Genomic DNA, 21700 nt, shown 5'->3' with positions numbered 1-21700 from the left:
GGCATTAAGGGCTTTACTCTTTCCTTTATTAAATATAACATGCATACTTTATAGTCTGTCCACCTTCCAAGTGTTTGTCCAGTACCACATTTATATATTATATATACTTTCCTACTCCTTTGCCACTGAACTTTTTTTTAAAGATTTTATTTATTCATGAGACACACACACACACACACATACACAGAGAGAGAGAGAGAGAGAGAGAGAGAGAGAGAGAGAGGCAGAGACACAGGCAGAGGGAAAAGCAGGCTCCATGCAGGGAGCCCAATGTGGGACTCGATCCTGGGTCTTCAGGATCACGCCCTGGGCTGAAGGCTGTGCTAAACCGCGGAGCTGAGCCACCCGGGCTGCCCCACGGAACTAGTTTTGACTCATCTTTCTTGATTGCTTGAATGTTTTTATCTCAGCATTTTGTTGGTCTATTACTGATTCTCTGCCTCTCCAAGGACCTAAGACTGCCCTCACCCAACCACCCCCACCTTGGTCCAATTTCCCGGCTCCTTTGACTCGAAATTGCAGGACCAACCCTAGCTACCACATAAAGTTGCCAAATGGCTTAGACTAGAAGTTTTGTTCTGAGAGAGAATAAAGATGTTCCTAAAGAAGTAGGCTTTGGCTTTGGAGAAAGCAGGATAGAAAATATCTTTAACAGAAGTGTGAAAGACATTCCAGTTCTTTCCAGGTATCTCTCCATCAGGAAAAGAATACCAGGTCAGACAGCTGACCAAGTACATAGAGGGGAGGATGCACTGAGGATGGGGGTTTTCAGAGGAGGTTCTAGCAGAGGTTCTCTGCTAGTTTTCAAAGGGGAATGAATTAGACACAGAGGAAGATGGCTGGAATGGTTTTGTACCCAAAGAGATCACTGAGGGGGACATTTCACGATATGGTCCTGACTTAGCTTCAGTGGTGAACCGCATGAGACTATATACATCAAGGCTGGACAGAACTTTAAGCTCTGAGAACTCACTATTGTAACCCAAAATTGTTAACAAATTTGGATATTCCTAGAATCACAAAAATGATTAGTTGTACATCCTATACTACAGAAAAAAATCACTTCTGAGAAAAATACCAAAAGTTCACTTTAGTTTATACAAACATGTGATTACTTATTAAATCATTTATCTTCCAATAAATATTGGGGCAATTCAGCTTAATATGAAGTTTCTACCAATAATCTGCAAACTGTTATAAACAGTGCAATGGTTAGAGGCCAAATTTTCAATTGTGTTTTAGAATCAAAGTACAATGATCATGGGATACCATATCCTGCAGTTGAAGGTCATGGATCACTCCAAGGAGATCCATGAGCATTGGCAATGGATAAATAAACCCAACTTATAATTCTGAATATCAACTAATTTGTTACTAATCCTAGGCAAAATGACAACACTATCTGGTTTTAACCAGACGGTAAATGTGTAAAGGAATATGTTTCAGTGAACTCGATGTCATTCAAAATAATCACACATCTCTTAGACTGGAAGTTTTGCACATAGGGGTGCACATATCTTTTTAAATTGGTGGTTTCATATTCTTTGGGCAAATACCCAGTAGTGGAATTACTGGATCATATGGTAGTTCTATTTTTAATTTTTTGAGGAACCTCCATACTGGATTTTTTTTCACTGATAAGCTAATATAGTTGAAAATATAAGAAACTTGAATCACTGTTTTTAGAAGGTACTTTAAAATTTGCTTGAAAAAAATATTCCTTATAGAGTTTTCTTTCTACTCAGCTGTGCTATTCTTGAAATGGTTTACTAATTTCCATGAGCTATTGTAAGAACAAGACTGGAACTGCCTTGAATGAATACAAGAACTCGGTAGTAATGCAGACTTCATAAAAACAATTATGCCAGGGATAGTGAAGGTGAATGATTATTAAGTGATACATTGTAAAGGGACCCAATTCACAACAAAACGAGCAATTCATAACTCAAAGACTGAACAGGCATAACATGAAAACAAGTAAATTCTATAGCAAAATATTCAAAGAAAAACATGCTTCTTGGTCTCTTTAAACAATTTATTCTTGATTTGGTTAAAACAAAGTAGAAGAAAATATATACTGATATTTTGTTGAGTAAATTAAAAAAAGCACTTGTCTATATATGTTCACACATCTGTGTGTTAGTGTTGGTTCTAGAGTGACAGGTTCTCTCCTAAGGAGTATCTTCATTGGGAAGGGGGAAAAGATTTTTAATAGCTAATTATTTTCTACTCACAGTGAATTAGTCCGACCTTCACCGTATTATGAAAATAACTACTTATCAATCCCTTTCCAAACATTTAAACACAACTGATGTTACATATCTGTCCATTGCTTGGCATAGGTAATGTGAATATTATCTTCCATTTGCTAAATACATTTTCTCTGTTATCTCCAATTAATTAGAGCAGCCCACAGACTGTAATAATTTGTCTTATGACACTGGTAAAAGAGACACAGCTGAGTTTTGCTGATGGAAATGGAAGATCAGAATGCTTCGATAAACTTAAAAGGCAGCAAACACCTCTATTTTCATATTAGCATCTATGATTTCATTTGGATCTTGGACCACACAGTCATGTTTTTCTTAATCACATTCCCTTTATTTAAATCTTGTTTTTTTTTAAGATTATTTATTTATTCATGAGAGACACAGGCAGAGGGAGAAGCAGGCTCCCTCTGGGGAGCCTGATGTGGGACTCGATCCCAGGACTCCGGATCACAACCTGAGCCAAAGGCAGATGCTCAACCACCGAGCCACCCAGGTGTCCCAAATCCTTGGGTGTTTTCAAGTAAATATCATAAACAATGGATCAAGATATGGTTTCTCAATATCAAAAGGGGGCAGAAATTCTTCCCATTATCAATTCAATTTGTCCAAGAGACAAATTACATGCTGAAGGTAAAGAAGCTTCGTTTCTTAAGAAAGTATTTCTGTGTTTACGCTTTTTCAAAAGCTGAACCCACCAGCAGCTCATGAGATCACATCAGCCCAGAAGAGGCACATTAGAAAGAATGAGGTCATGTTTAACTTCCCCAAAGGTTGTTCTTTGGACAAAAGTCTTTATCTTTCAACTCATCTATTTTGGAAGGAAACTTTTAAGTAATCATGTTACTCCAAAATGTATTTCTGCCCATTTTTTTCAACAAATAATACAAAGGATGGAGATTTCAATATGCTGAGTAGAAAAAGGAAGGGTTGTCTAAAAACAAATTGAGGGAGTGGTTGATGAGCTTTGTGTGAATATTATTGATTACTTAAGAAAAGCCTTTGAGTCTGGCAAGCAATATATATATGATGACAGGCACTTCTTGCAAATAAAGGTATTATGTTATGGGAACTATATCTCCTGGATCATTTTAGAATTCAAAGGCCCTAGGTAGTTTTGCCTCAGGTATCTCTTCACCTAATTTGAAATTCAAATGTATGAAATTTCCAAAGCTAAATATGACAAATTAGACACGGTCTGTGAAGTTACCATTTAATGAGCTATGAACCTAGACTTTCATCTCCCCAGGAATAATTTCTTTATTACTTTTGTATTTTATTGCAATAAAGAACCATTTGACCTTCAAGTATGATAATTAAGCTTCCAAAAATGTTATAAATTCAGAGTGAAAATAGTTCTCTCTGTGTTCAGGAATATACTTATGATCAGTATAAAAGATTCCTTAATATTTAAAGACAGCTAAATTATACACAGAACCAGCAATATTAGGAGGTGTTTTTCTCCTCCCTTCCCCCCATTCCCATCTCAATTTGATTTGTGTCTCATAACAACTTATCATCTGTCATATTCTAAAATAAATGGAATAGGAGCAAAACTAAAATATATATTTATAATCTGCAGATGGGGGAACAGAGAAATCTGCCGGTTAAGATTAATTCTACTAGGAACTGTCAATAATGGGATCTTAAGTAGTAACACTTGTGACTCCTTGTCTTGCTCTGCTCATGCCCTGAACTTTTCTGGTATTTTCTGGGGGAGATAACCATACATTTTTCAAGACCTTGCTGAAGATATGAATAAAAGTTTTAAGTGAAAAAAATCAGAAAACAAAACAATCTACTATCTGAATTGTTGGTTTTTTTTGTTTGTTTTCCCAAATCATTGTGTAATGATCTTTTAAAACATCTTAGACCTCTGAGAACTTGAGGAGATGAGGTTCATAGTTGGGGCAGAGGAGAAGAAGTATAGCTAAAAATTGACCTGTGGCCTGAGCGCATATGATTTTTAGATAACAATCAGAGGTAGGAAGAAAAATCATTAGGATCATCACCATCATTATATAATTGATAACAACTACTACAATACCAATACCACACTACTACTCAGAGTAGCCTTGTTGCTAATGTGAACAAAACTTGGCTAGACGTCTGCCAATATCCGTTCTCCTTTCCTTTATTTTAACTGAACAGTGGCCACCCAGTTAGAGGCATATTTCACACTGTACCCTGCAGCTTCTTGTGAAGAAGAAATTAAGCTCTGCTTAGAGGGAGTGAGCAGAAGTGACCTGGGACACATTTAGGGCTGGATCATGCCCTTTAAAGGAATGGCCATGCTTCTCTGGCCCTTTACCCTTCCTGCTGCTAGAACCTGGAGGAGACAGCTTGGCCCCCCTATATGGAAACTATGTGCTGGACACCACAGCACAAAGCCACCTCCAGACTGATTTATGATGGAGAGATGTACTTCTAACCATTTAAGTCACAGTTTGATGAACCTTGCCATAGAAGCTTCATACTCTAATTCGAGTTAACTTCCTATGGGCTGGGGAAGGGGGCCATTTGGGGAAAAGATAATCAATCCCTCTCTATCTCAGCCACAATCCTAAAAGCTGGAGTGGAAATGAGGGCTGCTCAGACTGTGAGTTCCCATGGCTAGAGACTCTATCTCGTGCATCTCTGCATCCCCTGCCTAGTAACAACAATTCGCACATAGTTGCTTCAAAAATGTTAGTTTATTGGGCAACGATAACACAAGACATTAATTATTGGACATTAATAATACCAGCAAGACATTGCTGTTAGGAAATTCTAATGTTCTCTGTTTCCTCCCGTGTTGGTCACTGGAGCCTCTGTTATAATCTTCATGTTATCTTACTTCTGACTCACCTTTATAAGCCTAAGGATACACTATATAATTCACCTTGTTCTAAAATACTTAAAGGCAGCTTATCAAAAAGGAAAGGAAAAAAAAAAAACCCACCCCAAAACGGAAACTACAAAAAAGCCAAACCAAAAAGGGCAATCAAACAAGTTAATAAAGCGGAAAACACAGAGATGATGATAAATGAGGGTCAGAATAAAACTACGTCCAGTTGACATGAGTAAGATGCATGCTCTGACATCTTGAGTTGGGTCCTACTATAAAGTGACAGAAGCCATAAAGTTACGGAAATTGAAGAGTTTGTAACATGAAAAGAAAACACATTGCTCAGGACAAGGGAGGCATTTTGGGTACAGAGACTTGAGAGCTGTCTCTCTTGTGTTTTCTTAGAATGAAGACACTGAGTAACATGAAGAACATCATTTGAAAAAACATCCATCCAACTGTGAGTTTTATAGAGCTGCTCCTAACAAAGTCCATCAATGTGGAAGGAGTGTCCAATGCCTAAGTATGATTATAAAAATGATTCTAGGGCGCAGGAAGTGCAGGCTGACTGGCCAGTGAAGAAATAATAGTGGTTAGACAATTTTGGAAAAGTATATCAGCTCTGTGTGGTTCATTCATTCCCTCAGCCAATAACTGAGTGCCCGGATGCTGTGCCAGCTTCTGAGAATATAAAAATGATCCAGTCTCTCCTGGATCAAGGGGTTTACAGTACAGTAGAAAATACGTGTAGAAGTTAACACCTAACAATGCAATACAGTGAACTAAATTCGGTTAGTAAGTAGCAGGTGGAATAATGATAAAAATAAAGATGATGGAGGAGAAGAGGCTTGAGCTGGATCTTTCGGATGAGGGCAATTTCATCAGTGAGGTGAAGGAGGTGATGAGAAGGGTGAAGAGTCGGCAGGAAAAGGAAGCAGCATGTTGAAGCCACAGAGACAGGTGATAGGACGGCATGTCTGATGAAGTAATCAGTGCTCACTGCAGTTGAGCCAGAGAGTGACGTGTTAGGCGAGGGGGGGCAGTGGGAGAGAGCCAGAATGCAGAGACGAGGCTGGAGGGATGGGTAGAGTCAGGGGGCCTTTGAAAGCTGGGGTAAGTGGCGTAAATGGAGGCATTTTCAGAGTTTGAGGCTGGGAGTAAAAAACAAAAAAAACAAACAAAAAAAAATGATGTTTGTGTTGAAGAACATTTTGATACATGTGTGGAAGACCTGAACTAAAGAAATGGATATGTAAAAAAAGAAAAGGATTAGGAGATACTAAGAATATACAATAAATTAGTCTTAGACACATTGGATACAGACCTGGATGAAAGAAAGGAATGAGGAAAGGAATGTTACCCGGGTCTCTGATTGGATTGATTAAATCACTACCCAGAACTGCAAGAAAGGGATCCCCATGTGGGGAAAAGTCAAGTTCAGTCTAGAATATGTGGAGTTCAAGGTACCTAAATGACATCAAACTGTAAATGCCTAGTAATGATAATGATAGTTAACATTCAGAGAGTATTTATGCGCTAGCTACCATCCTATGCACATCGTTGTTGCATTTAATCCTCACAACTTGACCATGTTTCTTCAGGCACAGAGTATTGTGCCAGGCTCTTGGGAATGGCACGGGATGCAGCATAATATGTGTTAATTAATAATAATGAATTCCAACTCTTGAAAACATGATTATGAAAATTTGTATTATTTATTACATTAAACTGAATCTCTGAATTTAAAAATACAGTTGGATTAATAGGTTGCATGAAATAATATTTTACAATCCAAAATAAAATTATAATTTAAGGTGTGTTCCATACACTTTGCTCCCCTCCCCTGAGTAATTCATTATAAAGATCCCAAACCTAGGCTTTTTGTCCTTCAAAATATAGGAGAATCTAGCAGATTATATAGCAACTTGAGTAGAAAGTGTACTTCTCTGGATCCAAAAGAACTCAATCTCAAATTCTTCTCAGGCATAAATCTTAGTGTTTTGACTTTGGACTAGATAAAGCTGTCAAGTGGGAATGTATATAACCCTGAGAATGGAAAAGAAGGCTGTTTAAATCTAGGTTCAATCATCTTGGGATAAATAGCCCCAGTTCAAAACACCATTCTTTAGGAAATTAAAAAAGTAGTGAGACCCACCTTGAGCCAGTAGCAAGAAATTTTACTATGGCCCCATGAGTCAGCTCTTCGTCCTTGTTTCTTTAAATCTCATCTGTCCTCAGGATCACTTAGGAATATTTTTTGCCTGCCACAGCTGTAGGAAGGCTATAGCAGGTGGTGAGACCTTGAAGCAAGATTAAGGGTTCCTAGATGGTTTTACCAAAGTCTCCTAATTCAACTCTCTTCGTTTGTAAATTACAAGGATAGGAATGTCAGGAACACAGAGCTGGACCCACTAAACTGAAATGTAAGCTCCAGAATAGCCATGGGGAAAATAGATGTCTTTGAAAAGCAAAAATTTTAACACTGGGCAAATTCAAATGGAACGCATCATTATTTTTCACTTTAACCATTAAAGTAAATATGGTAAAACCCAATTCTGTTAGTTGATTCTGACTTGTGCCGTGTGAATTAATCTAAAAAATTTGAATTTCAGGGCACTGGAAAAACATTTAGCCATCTAAGTTACTGAGTAAAAAAAAAAAAAAAGAATAGGCAAGGGAAGATTTTGGAAGGTCTTTTTTTTTAGTATTTTATTTATTTATACATGAGAGACACAAAAAGAGAGAGGCAGAGACACAGGCAGAGGGAGAAGCAGGCTCCTCGCAGGAAGCCCCATGGGGGACTCTATCCTGGGACCCTGGGATCACACCCTGAGCTGAAGGTAGGTGCTAAACTACTGAGCCACCCACAGATCCCCAGTTTTGGAAGTTCTGATGTAAAATTATACAGTGTTTGGGTATAGAAGATATTCTTTTTCAGCTTTATTGAGGTATAATTGACAAATAAAAATTGTATGTATTTAAGGGATATAACTCGATGTTTTGATATATGTATACATTGTGAAATAATCACCACTATCAAGCTAATTACCATATCCATCACTTTAAAAAGTATTTTTAACGTGCCGAAAAATATTTAGGTAGGTTAAAGCCCTTCTTCCCTTGCTTACTGAACTTTTTATCTCCCTCCATTTCACAGTTTAAACAAACGTTCACCAGTCCTTATTACAAAGAATTTAAAAATTCCAGAGTTTGGGATCCGAATGCAGTAAATACACTGCCTAGCCCGTGGTCCAGCAGCCCCTAGAGGGTACAGCCACACTGTCTACCGCTCTCCGCTCTCAGAGTGATGAACAGCAGAACAACTGCTGAGCATGGCAGAAAGCAGCCAAGGTTTTTGGCTCCCAACTATGAGCCTGATCCCTCTCCCCTGACATAAAACATTTGCCTTTGGTTATATCCACTTCCATCAACCCAACAACAGAGAATTCCAGCATGGTTTATAAATGGCATGCACCCTTTGGGGCCACTACAGGGCATGACTGCTATTGGCCGTTCAGCCTGCCATCTGGCCTTGCTAAATAATCAATGTATGTGTGTGAAGGGGGCATGCCAAGAAGCTCACAGGCCACTGAATAAACACACGCGCCATTATTCCCCCTGCCCTGCCCCCACCAGGACGTGGGCGCACTGCTGGACCAGCAGCAGCCATGCTGGTAACACTCACATCAGCTTCACATTTGCCACTTCTGTCTTACAGGGGCTTCAGAAGTGTGTATTCTCTCCTAAGTGTTCAGGGCATTGCAGTGGCGATGATTCTTTTTTAGTGAAGTTGGGGTTCCTTTTTAATGTCTACTTTTTAAAATTTAAGAATCTACTTTGTATAATGGAACCAACATTGGGCAGTGAGCCCTGAGATTTGGATTCTAGTCCCGCCATTTATGAGTAGTGTATATTTTGTCAAGTTAACTCTCTTGGCTTTGTTGCTAATCTACAGATGAGGAACTTACAGTCCCAGGATCAGGCATAAATTCAAATATGTCCTCATTCCCAGTCTATACATTCACTAACCACACTTACCTCAACATTTTCAACAGGCTTCTTATAGGTGATTCTGAGGGATCTGACTTTGGTCTGCAGACCTTTCTATATTGTTCAATAGTAACTCCTGTAAAAGCCTGACTTATCCTAGTTCCTTTCAGGTTTTCAGTCTCTTCTGAAACTGCCTGCTACTCTGATCACCTGTAACAGTAGTTCACAAAACATTACCACATTTGTCTTTAAAATCACTTAGTGGCAGGGTACATGGATGGCTCAGTTAGTTAAATGGCCAACTCTTGGTTTCAGCTCAGGTCATGATCCCAGGTTGTGGGATCGAGCTCTGCATCAGGCTCTACACTCAGTGGGGAGTGGGCTTGAGGATTCTTTCTCTGCTCTTCCCACCACCCCCACATATAAATAAATAAATCTTGAAAAAATAAGATAAAATCACTTAGTGACATTTTGGACAATCCCCCAGATGGTCGCATGGCTAACCATGGTAAGGCATTACCTCCTTCTTGGTCTTTGCTCTGATGTCACCTCCTCAGTGAGAATCACCTGACTTAGTTGCCATCTATTTAAAATTGCCATCTGCCTCTTCTCCTTCCACCCAACTGTGTAATCTTACCCTGCCCAATTTTTAGTTTTTGGTTTTTCCAATAGCATTTGCCACCTCTTAACATGTATCACATTTAATCACTTACTATGTCTCATATCTGTCATTTCTTTCCTCTCCACTGTAATATAGGCTCCAGAACAGAAGGGATCTTTGTTCTGTTCACTGATATACCCTCAGATCTAGCCTGGAACAGTGCAGGGCCCATGGTAGGCACTCAACAATCTTTGCTGAGTACTGAATATGAATATTGAATGAATTCACTTCTTTATCGTCTACTGCTGGGGAATCAATCTAAACAGCTTCCACTTCCAAAACAACTGGGAGTATACAACCTAGCACTTCCCCACCCCTAACCCAGACTGGAAATGAGAAACCTCTGGTTCCTCAAAAGTACTATGACATGTCAGCAAGAGATGTGTTTACAATTACTTAGGACCTCAGGATTCAAGTTCAAAACCTGAAATCCCTGAACTTGGTGTGTGTTCCAACAGCACTGACAGGACCCATCAGTGTGTAGATGAAAATCTGTGAATAATTTTCTGATTTCTTAAAATGGTGATTCATATATTTTTTATTTTATTTTTATTTTTTTTTATTTTTTAAATTTTTATTTTTTTATTTTATTTATTTACGATAGTCATACAGAGAGAGAGAGAGAGGAAGAGACACAGGCAGAGGGAGAAGCAGGCTCCATGCACCGGGAGCCTGACGTGGGATTCGATCCTGGGTCTCCAGGATCACGCCCTGGGCCAAAGGCAGGCGCCAAACCGCTGTGCCACCCAGGGATCCCCATTCATATATTTTTTAAACTGAGGTCAGTGTAAAGGACATTCCTTTGTGATACAGCATTCTGTTACAGCCACGCTGACCTATGGTGTTCCATAGCATGAGGTCAGGGTTAAAGAAGATCTCCCAGGAGGCACCTGGGTAGTTCAGTGGTTAAGCATGTGCCTTCAGCTCAGGGCATGATGCTGGGGTCCTAGGATTGAGTCCTGCATCAGGGCCCCCACAGAGCCTGCTTCTCCCTCTGCCTATGTCCCTGCCTCTCTCTTTGTGCCTCTCATGAATAAGTAAATAGAATCTTGAAAATTTAAAGAAAAAAAGGTCTTTCAGGAAGGACAGTGATTTTTCAATTGCAAAGTGTTTAAGGTGATCAATCAGCAAACATTTATAGAGCATCTGCTTTTATGCCAAGTAGTGTTAGGTATTCAGAGAAACAAAAAATTAAGTCATGGTTCCTGCCTTCATGAAGCTTTCAGTTGGAGGACATGAGCAGTTAAAGAATTACAACGCAGACTAATCATGTTAAGTAAGTCAGGCAAGGGGTTCCCTGGGTGGCTTGGAGGTTTCGCACCTGCCTTTGGCCTAGGGTGCGATCCTGGAGTCCCGGGATCGAGTCCTGCGTCGGGCTCCTGGCATGGAGCCTGCTTCTCCCTCTGCCTGTGTCTCTGCCTCTCTCTCTCTCTCTCTCTCTCTCATAAATAAATAAAAATAAATCTTTTTTTTTTAAAAAAGAAAGTCAGGCAAGTCATCCCAAAGAAAGAGGCATGGGAGTTATCATTTAGAATCTTACTGCAATTCTTTGAAGTCCATTTGCCTCAACAGAGTTGTCCCTTCTGCTTCGTAAGTATAACCCTATATTTGTTATTGTGTGTGTGTGGGGGGGAACTTTTGTTATTCCTTTACAACCCAAATGACAGAAATTTACTTTAAAAAAATTTTAAAAATACAGATGTTTTTAAAAAATTAAACACCCACAATCTCACCACATTGATCTACTTACTCAGGCCTTTTATTTTGCACTAGCCGACTATGAATAAAACTCTGATCCAACAAGATCCTTCCCCTTTATCATTAACTGAGTCTGTACTTTGTATCCAGACTCTGAAAGTAAGGTTACACAGAGCTTAGATCCAGAGACCTACTTCTCTATGATTCCAAAGCCTTCGTAAAACCTAAATCCAAAAGTAAATGACTATCTACCACCACTCTCTCCTCAGCTTCAAGAAAGGAAAAGTAGCCCCTGGCATCTGGAAGCTGGCCTGGCACTCATAGCTGGGCTTTGCTGTTCTTCCAATGAACAGAAATTATTTCACAGAACATCATCTGCAGACAAAGGTGCTCTGGGATTGTGATGGGTCAAGACTGACACAGGACCATTTCATAATCATGCCTGAACACAGAAACAACCAGAACACCGTCCCACTCACAGTACACCAAGCATTCCCTTCTCCTGGCTAATAGTCGTGGCTATGTTGTCTTTTTACCAGTTATAGCTTAACCTTCACTCCAGTCTGCCTCCCCTATAGATAGGATTTATTGAGATCTCTAACCAGAATTACTGGTTACAGCATCCAATACAGAGCAAAGCCCTACTTCTACAAACCTTAGCCAAAATCAGGAAATACAGGCCCAAATATCATAATCCTTCTGTAACATCCTCTCATTGAGATGTCCCATGGTTCCATGGCGTGCCTTCTCCATACTGAAACAAACATTACACCCAAACCATCAACTACGAGGGTGCTCCCAGTGGTCTTTGGCTGCAAGGCACTGGATGCTTATAAATATGCTCTGTGTCTATCAGGGGGTGTAGAAGTGAAAGAGAGAGTCCCCACCCTTCCCTTGAGTCTTTTCCCCTCTGGTCATCCTCTCTCTCTCTCTCTCTCTCCCCCTCCCTTAAATCTTTGATTTTTTTCAAACCCTCAACTTTAAACATTGCCTCACATTTACTTCTCAACTCACAGTAATCTTCCTTCCCTTGACTGTCTCCAAAGTCTGGGCAAGAGCTTTCCAAACTATAAGGCAGCTTCAGGTGGTCTGGCCTCTCCTGAAACCAACCTCATTTACATTCAAATCACCAATGAGCTTCTAACTGCAAAATCTTAAAGCTTTTTCTCATACTTCATCTTTTCTCTCAGAAGCCTTTGTCCCTGCTGAACACCGCCCTCATGATGAAATGTCTTCCTTGAGTCTCCCAGTCTCCCAAGCTGGCCCCTTCTCCAGAATCCCTTTTTCTGCCTGCTTCTGAGCCATCACTAGCCTTCCACACTGGGGCCCTTCCTCCCCTCTCCGGAGGATCTCCTGGATGAGCACATTCTCTCCTCAGCACCAATATCCTGAGGATTCTCAGATCTGCCCTCCTTCCGAGCAGGCTGGTGGAGCGCCCTGCAGGGATGAAAGCAACTTCCTCAGGGACAATGTGTTGAAGTCCAATTTGTTCCATTCTCTTCCAAACCCCTCTAATGTTTCTTCATTTCTTCTCTCGGTCCCAGGCATCACTGGCCACCAAGTCCCCCAGGCCAGAAACCACAGAATCACCCTGGACCCTCTTCCTGCCCTCACTTCCTATATGATCACATCTTCTCTGAAGTGTCTCTACCATGTCCCCTTCTTCTTCTAGTCGCCAAGACCCAATTTTCATTCAGCTTAAAATTTAGCTCTGACCTTGGTGATACAGCATCCTACTGTGTTTAGCTTCCTCCAACTCCTAGCCCCTGCAACCCACTCCACCCCCAATCCCAGAACAATGTTGGAACTCCTGAGCAAATGGAGGGCCCTTACAACCTGCTCCACTTATCTTTCCAGCTTAGCTATAAGGACCTGCTGGGTAGCTTCCTCTTTCCCACATCTATCAGGCTAGTTTCATTCATTCAATACACATTTACTGGCTGCATACAGACATTGTGTGAGGCCTTAGTGATTCAGTAATAAAAAGCACAGTCCCTGTCCTCAAGGAGCCTATATCTAATGGCAGACACCTATGATAATTTTCTTATTAAAATATGCAATATATGGTTGTCAAGTAAAATGAACACATGCGGGATCCCTGGGTGGCGCAGTGGTTTAGCACCTGCCTTTGGCCCAAGGCATGATCCTGGACACCTGGGATCGAATCCCACATCGGGCTCCCAGTGCATGGAGCCTGCTTCTCCCTCTGCCTATGTCTCTGCCTCTCTCTCTCTCTGTGTGTGACTATCATAAATAAATAAAATTCAAAAAAAATGAACACATGCTGAAGGAAGTGCTTCATTTGAAAGGCAGTGTAATGTGATGGTTAATACCATGGGCTACTGGCCAAAGTGCCTGAGCTCCCGGCCCAGCTCTGCCAATTTCTAGCTGTGTGACCTTAAGCAAGTTGTTCTCACTGTGTCTTCGTTTCATCATCTTTAAAGTGGAGGTAATAATCGTTCCTTCTTCAGAGAGTTGCTGTAAAGATGAAATGAAGTCACATTTTCAGAATGAATGGGTAGAGTGGAGTCTGGCATGTAACAGCACTGACAGTGTTTCCATTTGTATTATTATTGTGCCTTGAGAGGTATGCCTAGGGAGTATGTTACCACGTAGGAGAGTTGCCAAGACCAGCTTGATGAGGAGCTTGAGGAAGATCAGAGAGTTTTTTCCTCAGGAGGAGGCAATACTTAAGGAGGGTCTGAAAGCCTGAGTGAGCCACACAAGACATATAAAGGTAGTCCAGCCCAAGAAAATGGGGGAGTGTGTAAATAATACAAGGTGATGGAGTAAGGTGCTTTCTGGGAATTTTAAGGTAGAAATGAGAGGATGACAAGAAATGAGGTGGGGAGGGGTTCCTGGGTGGCTCAGTCAGTTAAGTGTCCAATTCTTGGTTTGGGCTCAGGTCATGAGCTCACAGTGGTTGGATCAAGCCCCAACTTGGGCTCTGTGCTCAGCATGGAGTCTGCTTCAGATTCTCTCTCCCTTTCCCTTTCTCTCTCTCTCTCTCTCTCTCTCTCAAATGTATACATAAAATCTTTTTTTTTAAGATTTTATTTTATTTATTTATTCATGAGAGACACACAGTGAGAGGCAGAGGCATAAGCAGAAGGAGAAGCAGGCTCCTCTGGGATCTCAGAATCACGCCCTGAGCGAAACGCAGACACTCAATCACTGAGCCACCTAGCTGTCCCAATGCATAAAATCTAAATAAATAAATAAATAAATAAAACAAAACAAAAAAAGCAAAGAAAAGAAGTAAGATGGGGGAAGCAAATTGAAGCCACGTTGTACGGGATTTTCTTTGTATGCTGTGAAAAGCAGTAGAGATTTTTACCTTGAAGATGAACTATTACCTCCAAGTGAGATATTGAAGGGTTTTAAGTAGGGACATGATAGATCAAGTTTCCATAGAATCGAGTTTCCATTTTAGAAAGCTCATTATAGCAGTCCTGCTTAGGGTGCTGGTAAAGTGGGAGCAAGGAATCCCAAGAGGAGGCTATTAAGCAAAGCCCAAGGGAGATGATACGGTCTGATCGAAGGTGGGTCAGTAGAAATGGGAAGGAGACAGATGGAAATTCCTCTCCTTTTTTCTTAAGCTGCTGCTAACCCCTTCAGGACTTGCTCCCTGGGGAGCCTTTCCTAAAGACCCCAGGCAAAGGTAGCTGATCTGCCTTTTACGCCCCAGCCCTCGAGAACAGGACAAGGGTCTTTCTTTACATTTATAGCCATATTTAGCACTTGAGCTAAGAGAGGATTTTGTAGGTGTTAGATACATGTTTGCAAAATAAAATCCTTCAATGGATGTCTTTTAAGGAAAAGGATTGAGATGACAGACTAGGACTAGTATGTTTTCTAACCCTTTTACTTTTTCAATATGCTTAGCCACCAATACAGTCTTATAAAAATAGCTGTCCTCAAGCCCACAAAGCAAAATTTGCTTTGTTTAAATTGTTTAATTTAATAAAAATCAACAAACCTACTGACTATGTTGTAATTGAGAGGCACTATGCTTTGGTATATAGTGACTGTCCTTTTCTTCTCTTATAAATAATACATTAAATATTCACTATCCAATGTATAAGAAATTATAACATATTAAATTTATGTTATTTTATTTAAGGGGATAATTAATGTTTTAATTAAAAGTGGATAGGTCCAAAATAGATATATGGTTTATAGCACCAATTATTTATTTCCCTTATTATTCCTGACAGCAGGAAGCCATCACTCTTTAGTATTCTTTCCATCCTATCTTGGATGGATTGATATGATTTCAATTGATTAGGTGCTGTTGAAAAGCTCAATGTTTTCCTTTGGTCCTGGGCTGAATAGCATTTTTAATAACATCCACATCTACCATTGTGTAAATCATATTTGTGTGCAATCTGACTATATAAGGCTTCTTTTTTTTAACCCATTGGTTGGGAATTTTTTTTCCCACTGGTTTTCTTGGCTTTTTCTTTTCATTTTAAATGAAGCCAATCCCAACAATTCATTTACAATAGAAAAGACTAAAAAATCCAATGCTTAAAAGAGATCAGCTTTTAGAACAATGTTAAATGTTAATAAAATTGGACATATCTTTTTCTGACACTATGTATTTTTCAGGATATTAATGTTCACTATGTTCCATAGTGTTCTATATTTTCAGTATTGTGGAACACTCTCAGTCTGAAAAAAGACTTACATTGTGATAGATTTCTTGAGCTTACTACAAAGGCTATCACATTTTTGCATCTACAAAAGTCACAGTGAAATTCTGCTCAACCCAAGAACACTGATAAATATTTGAAGCTATAATTAGAATGGAGTTTTCTGATTTAAGAGTTATATATATATAAGCAATTAGAAGTTTGCCAGTAATAATCATCAAGTATCACATTAGTTAGATAAAGCCATATTTGAGGATGTATATATTACTACAAATAATAAATAGTATTTTCTTAGGCCTTTCAAAAACTCATATAACTTCTCCTCATTTCTTTCCTAAGCCCATTAGATTCTCTTTAGCAAAAATATAACTAGTGGAAATTTCCTTTAAGTTCAAAAATGTAATTCTTAAGTTAACAAATTTCCCCAAAATCTCGTTGTGTAAACAAAAATTGATATGCCTATGTTGATGGTGAAAATGGCATGACATTAACAAAGACTATCTTCAAATGTATTCACTGTCAAATGCTTAAATCAGTGAATAGATGTATGGCTGAGAAAACCTTGTATTCAATCTATCGCCTTTTTTTTTATTGTCATGTTTTTTAATGGTAATATGCCAAGTTCTAGGGAACCAAAGAGTTCTAACAGTATAGTTCTATGCTTGAGAAGCTCAGTCTCTGATAGGTAGTATTCATTTCTTTTCATAGGAAAATTCTACAGTAAGTGGTAGGTGCTACAATGAAGTCAGGTGGAAGCTCAAGAAGTAGAGTGAAGAAATTTGTGTGGGGGCATGGATCCTGTTTTCTACCCTTTCATCGTGTGTGCATATGTGTGTACATGTGCATATATGCATCTGGTACAAGTAAAAGTCAGGAGGTTAATAAGGCACTCACAGAATGTAAGTCATTTAATGGGACTCCTTAATGTCCAGTTAATGTATCTAAAATGATACAGTATCTACATATAAATCTGAAATTAATGGCCCACACAGTTGCAACAAGAATATAAATACTGTACAGAAGATCATGTTTAAAAAATAGAAACATTTTCAATGAAGTTGGTAAGAAATTTAAGTGGTAAATTAAGCAGATATGTTTTTTGTAGAAGTCTAAAATTACTGAGATTTATATTTCTAGGCCAACTAAATGTAATTAGAGAAAAAATGGGAAAAGTAGATAAATTTTTTCTTGGTTTCTTTTACTCACACTTAGTATTTTCAGAAGTCTACAGATCTTTAGCAATAATTATTAAGTATGTAATTTTTAGGGATATAAAGGGATCAATAATTCCATTTTTAAAGCATCATGATAAAGTAACAGTGATGAAATAGTTACTCAGTACATGGAACATCAGGCCACCATGAATAATTTTGATACAACTAACATAGAGGAGTCAGAGATGTTTCTTACCTCCTTGTTCACACAACTGCTGGGCTAACGCATCTTTGAAAATAATCTGGCCCCTGTGTGTCGCCGTAGCCCTGAAAATGAATAGGAAAGGTTAACCTAAATCTTGTAATAAGTATGGTGATAATTTCAAGTATTTTAAAAAAATTTTGAAAAAAACTCATTTTAAAATGTTATTTGTATAGATACAATCTTTCAAAAAAAATGAGGGCATTTGAACAGTGATACAAATGAACAAGAGTCAAGGCTTAAACCAAGGGCTCTGAGTTGAGAATTATCTTCTGGTTTTCCTTTGTAAAGATATTGTAACATTTGTGGGCTTATTCCAAAAACAGCAGATGTGAGCAAATCCTGGATAGAAGAACAAGTATAGAAAGGGTGCCTATTAAAATTTCTTCCTCAACTGATATAAAATGTTTTGTGAAGCAATAACGATATTAGCACCGGAGAAAGATGCTCCAAATGTACTTTTTTCTAAAATCAACATTTCACCATAACACATAGAGCGTTTAGACAGAGAATTACATTTTTCCTAAAGTATTTTTTTTAAATAGGGCTATTCAGAGCTTTCATAATTACAAAATCTGTCATAATAAAATACACCTTTTCTCCCTACAGGGTCTAACTCACATTTGAAGAAGATGTGCATCTTTTACTTCTTCTAATCAGAGCTGTGCACATTTATTGGTAAAAAAAATATCACCCTTGCAGCAGATGTGTTATTCAATGGCTATAATAAGAATTGTCTTATTAAAGGGAGACTTATTTATGACTTATATTTGAAATATTTTTCCTTAAAAAGAGCTTTTCTGGCACAAAATGTATTGTTTGAGCAAATTTAAAACAGAAAATCATGCCTCCTTAAGAAAATTGATTTTAGAAAAGAAGCCATACAAAAATCTTTGAAAATAACTAAAAAACATTAACATTAAATCTCAACTTTAGGTCTACAAAAACCACCTCAGGACAAAAAATAATTTGATTCAGCCATCATTTACTGAAGATGGGTTACATATAAGACACTGTGCTAGGTCACCAGAAGGCAAAGTTGGCCTCTGCATTTCCCCTCCATTTGTGCACCTCCCTGACAATATCTTGTCCTTTGTGGGGCCCGCAGGACCTCATGGCTCCCAACATTCTCCATCCCAGTCTCTACATGGCTGTGCCTTCCTCCTCCATGCTGTAGACCTTTCCGATTTCTATTCCCCACTGAGGTGTTGCTATCATAAGTATCAGCCCCCAGGACCCAACTCTTCAAAAGTAATGTGACAAACTAAGCCATACTGAAATGTTAATGGGTGATATCGCTCCAAGCTAACATATTTCAGCAGTGAAACAGAAAATATTACACACACACACACACACACACACACACACACACACACAGAATGGCACAACGGTTAGAGCTCTGAATGGTAGAAGGGATACAGAATTGGAGAGAAAAGTCACTGGACAGCCTTCGTCTCATCCTACATGTGAGGTTTATAAAGTAATCTGCCCTTGTTGCATATTAATCATTATCAAAATTACTAATAAACAGACGTCACGACATTATATATTCACATATATTTATGGGTTTTTCTTTGCTTTTAGCAAGCTGAAAATGAGGAGAACTAAACATAGGGCCAATCCAAGCCATAACCGTGGTGTACAGATTCACTAAGCAGTTACAGGTGTTATGCCTAGAGGGGACATGGAAACTTGATTTACCTAAATACGTTTCATTGTCAAATCTCAATCAAGTCCAGAACTTCTGAGTTTGCACACACCTCTAATGGCAACCCAACAATCATAAATGAAAAATTTTAACTGGACATTTGCTTTGGAAGGAATATATTTCCTGAACTCACGAACCACCAAGAAAAAGTCCCACAACGTACGGTGTTTAATTGTTCACTTTAGTTGTCTTCTGATTGTGAGTATATAATGTCCCTATTGTAATATTCCTCATTAGTTATCATTGTGCCAGTCTACATTCCCATGAAAACAATGGGGCCAATATACCTAGATAAAACTCAGGTAACAGAGGTTTTGTCTTTTCCCTGCATGTCAAAGATATAGAAATAGCCTGGTCGCTGCCTAGCACCTTGTGAATAGTCTACACCACTTTCCCCATTACTCCATTTCCTCAGATTTAGTATTTGTTGCTTTTATTCATATTCTTATTTATGCTACTCTGGTGCCTATGAATAAATTTCTGAGGGACTAGGGAACAACTGAAACTGAAGGCACTTTCATCATCTAGCCAAAATTTCTTTAGCAGTGGTACTCATTCTTCAAACAAATATATGAAATTTCAATATATTTCTCTATTCCTAGCTTTTGATGTCATCGGGTTCCTTCTCCTCATACAACTTGCTCCTCTCGATCTATTCCCCAAAACTTCCCAGGAACTTTCAGGGTCTTAAAGGGGCAGAGTTTGAAAACTCTTGCACTAAGAGCATTTTTTTTTTTTTTAAGATTTTATCAGCAGAGGGAGAGGCACTCTCCACTGAGCAGGGAGCCCACTGCAGAGCTCAATCCCAGGACACTGGTATCATGGCCTGAACTGAAGGCAGACACTTATCTGAGCCACCCAGGTTCCCCTAATCTAACTCTTTATAGGGCATGGATCAGGGAACTGAGGCCATTGAAAACGTGCTGAGGGGTACACAGCCTGTTAATGGCAGATAGGACCTGGTTCAAGGTCTTGATTCCAGGCCGTGGATTCTTTCCAAGTTTTCAAAAAGTGTTCCACAATGGTACCTAGGGGTCTCCCTGGGGAGTCCAGGAGGAGCAGCAGGGGGTGCTCCAGGCACCACCACTTCAATCAGAGCACTTGGACTTTATGTGTTCTAAAGTATTTAATGTCATTTGAAGGATGGGCTCTGCAATTAGAAACTGTCTTGAGAAGCACACCATGTGCCCAATGTTATTATCTGAAGTCCTCTGCTTGGGAAAAGTCAAAGTAGTAATAATAATATGAGTGGTTATATGTATATATACATATAAACCACTTGTATATATTTATTATGTGTATATACAAACATACATACATGTTTATATATACATTTAAATATACATACATATATCTATAAATGCACATAGAATATGTATATATAAACATATATAGTTACTACTATTATTATTATTATTATAACACCTATTAAGAAATGAAATCTACCCTTTGCTAGGTACTATTGTAAGGGCTCTAAATAAATGAACTCAACTAATCTTGACAACAGCTCTACAAGGTAGATACAATTACTCCCATTTTTTCTGGGACACAGAATTATTTTATGATTTGCCTAATATTACACGGCAGATGGTAAAGCCACGATTTTAATTCAAGCAGTCTGACCGTAGGGTCCTTGCTTTTAATCATTACCTTAAATTTTCATTGATCTGGTTCAAAGGTTTAAAGGTAGCTTTCACTCTCTCAGGTAGCTTTCAGGGCCTGATCTTTAAATTCATGTGGCCTATGGCTGGCACTCTCCACTCCAACCATTTAGTTTATAGCTGAGCCCTTTTATTTAATCTCCTTTTGGACAAAGGAGATTTTCTGTTTCCAACTAGAAATTTAGCCACTTGGCCAGCAACTCCATGGGATTTGCCTTTAAAGATAGCATTTTTTTTCTCTCCTTTAATTTTAATTCCAGTATAGTTAATATACAATGCTATATTGGTTTCAGGTGTAAAAATCAACCTTTCTCGATTGCCTCTCCCACAGTATTCTGTGACTCCCTTAGCTTCTAATCAACTCATCAGAGTCCCCTTTCAACTCTGAGTCACATTTCCTCCAACAGCCCCACCACCCCTCATGTCTGTCCTGTTCTCTAATCAAAGACAAGAGCACCAGATGCCAACCTCATCCACACCACTGCCCGAACCCTGGAGGGATACACAAGACACAAACACATAATTATCATGTGCATCTCTTTCTTTACAAACCCTTAAACCACTTAGATAACATTTTAATATAAAGATGCCCAACTCTCTGGTAGGTGTATAGTTAATCATTTTAAGGGCTTCCATATTCACATATTATTTTTGGGAAAAGAAAGAACAGAACTCGGGTGACCAGCTAATGAGATGTTAGCTCCACATTCTCAGGGTGTGGCTAATGTCAATAATGGCAAGCCTACTGTGAACTATAAAATACTTCATGATGGTCTACCTACAGAATTATGGCACTTATTCCAAAAATCTTCTATGA

At 39.0% G+C, this 21700-nt stretch overlaps 1 protein-coding gene across 1 annotated transcript in view; it reads right to left on the bottom strand.

The window, feature by feature from the left end:
* Positions 1–21700, bottom strand: part of RELN (reelin) — a 479257-nt gene that overhangs the window by 264997 nt on the left and 192560 nt on the right. The window contains exon 4 of the mRNA XM_055301120.1: positions 17509–17579. Coding sequence (XP_055157095.1) covers positions 17509–17579 — 71 coding nt within the window. The remainder of the gene's footprint in view (positions 1–17508; positions 17580–21700) is intronic.

The sequence above is a fragment of the Nyctereutes procyonoides genome, unplaced genomic scaffold (assembly GCF_905146905.1).
Source record: "Nyctereutes procyonoides isolate TBG_1078 unplaced genomic scaffold, NYPRO_anot_genome, whole genome shotgun sequence".
NCBI classification, from domain to species: Eukaryota; Metazoa; Chordata; class Mammalia; order Carnivora; family Canidae; genus Nyctereutes; species Nyctereutes procyonoides.
The sequence above is the reverse complement of the archived record's forward strand: the minus strand, read 5'-3'. Positions and strand labels throughout refer to the sequence as shown.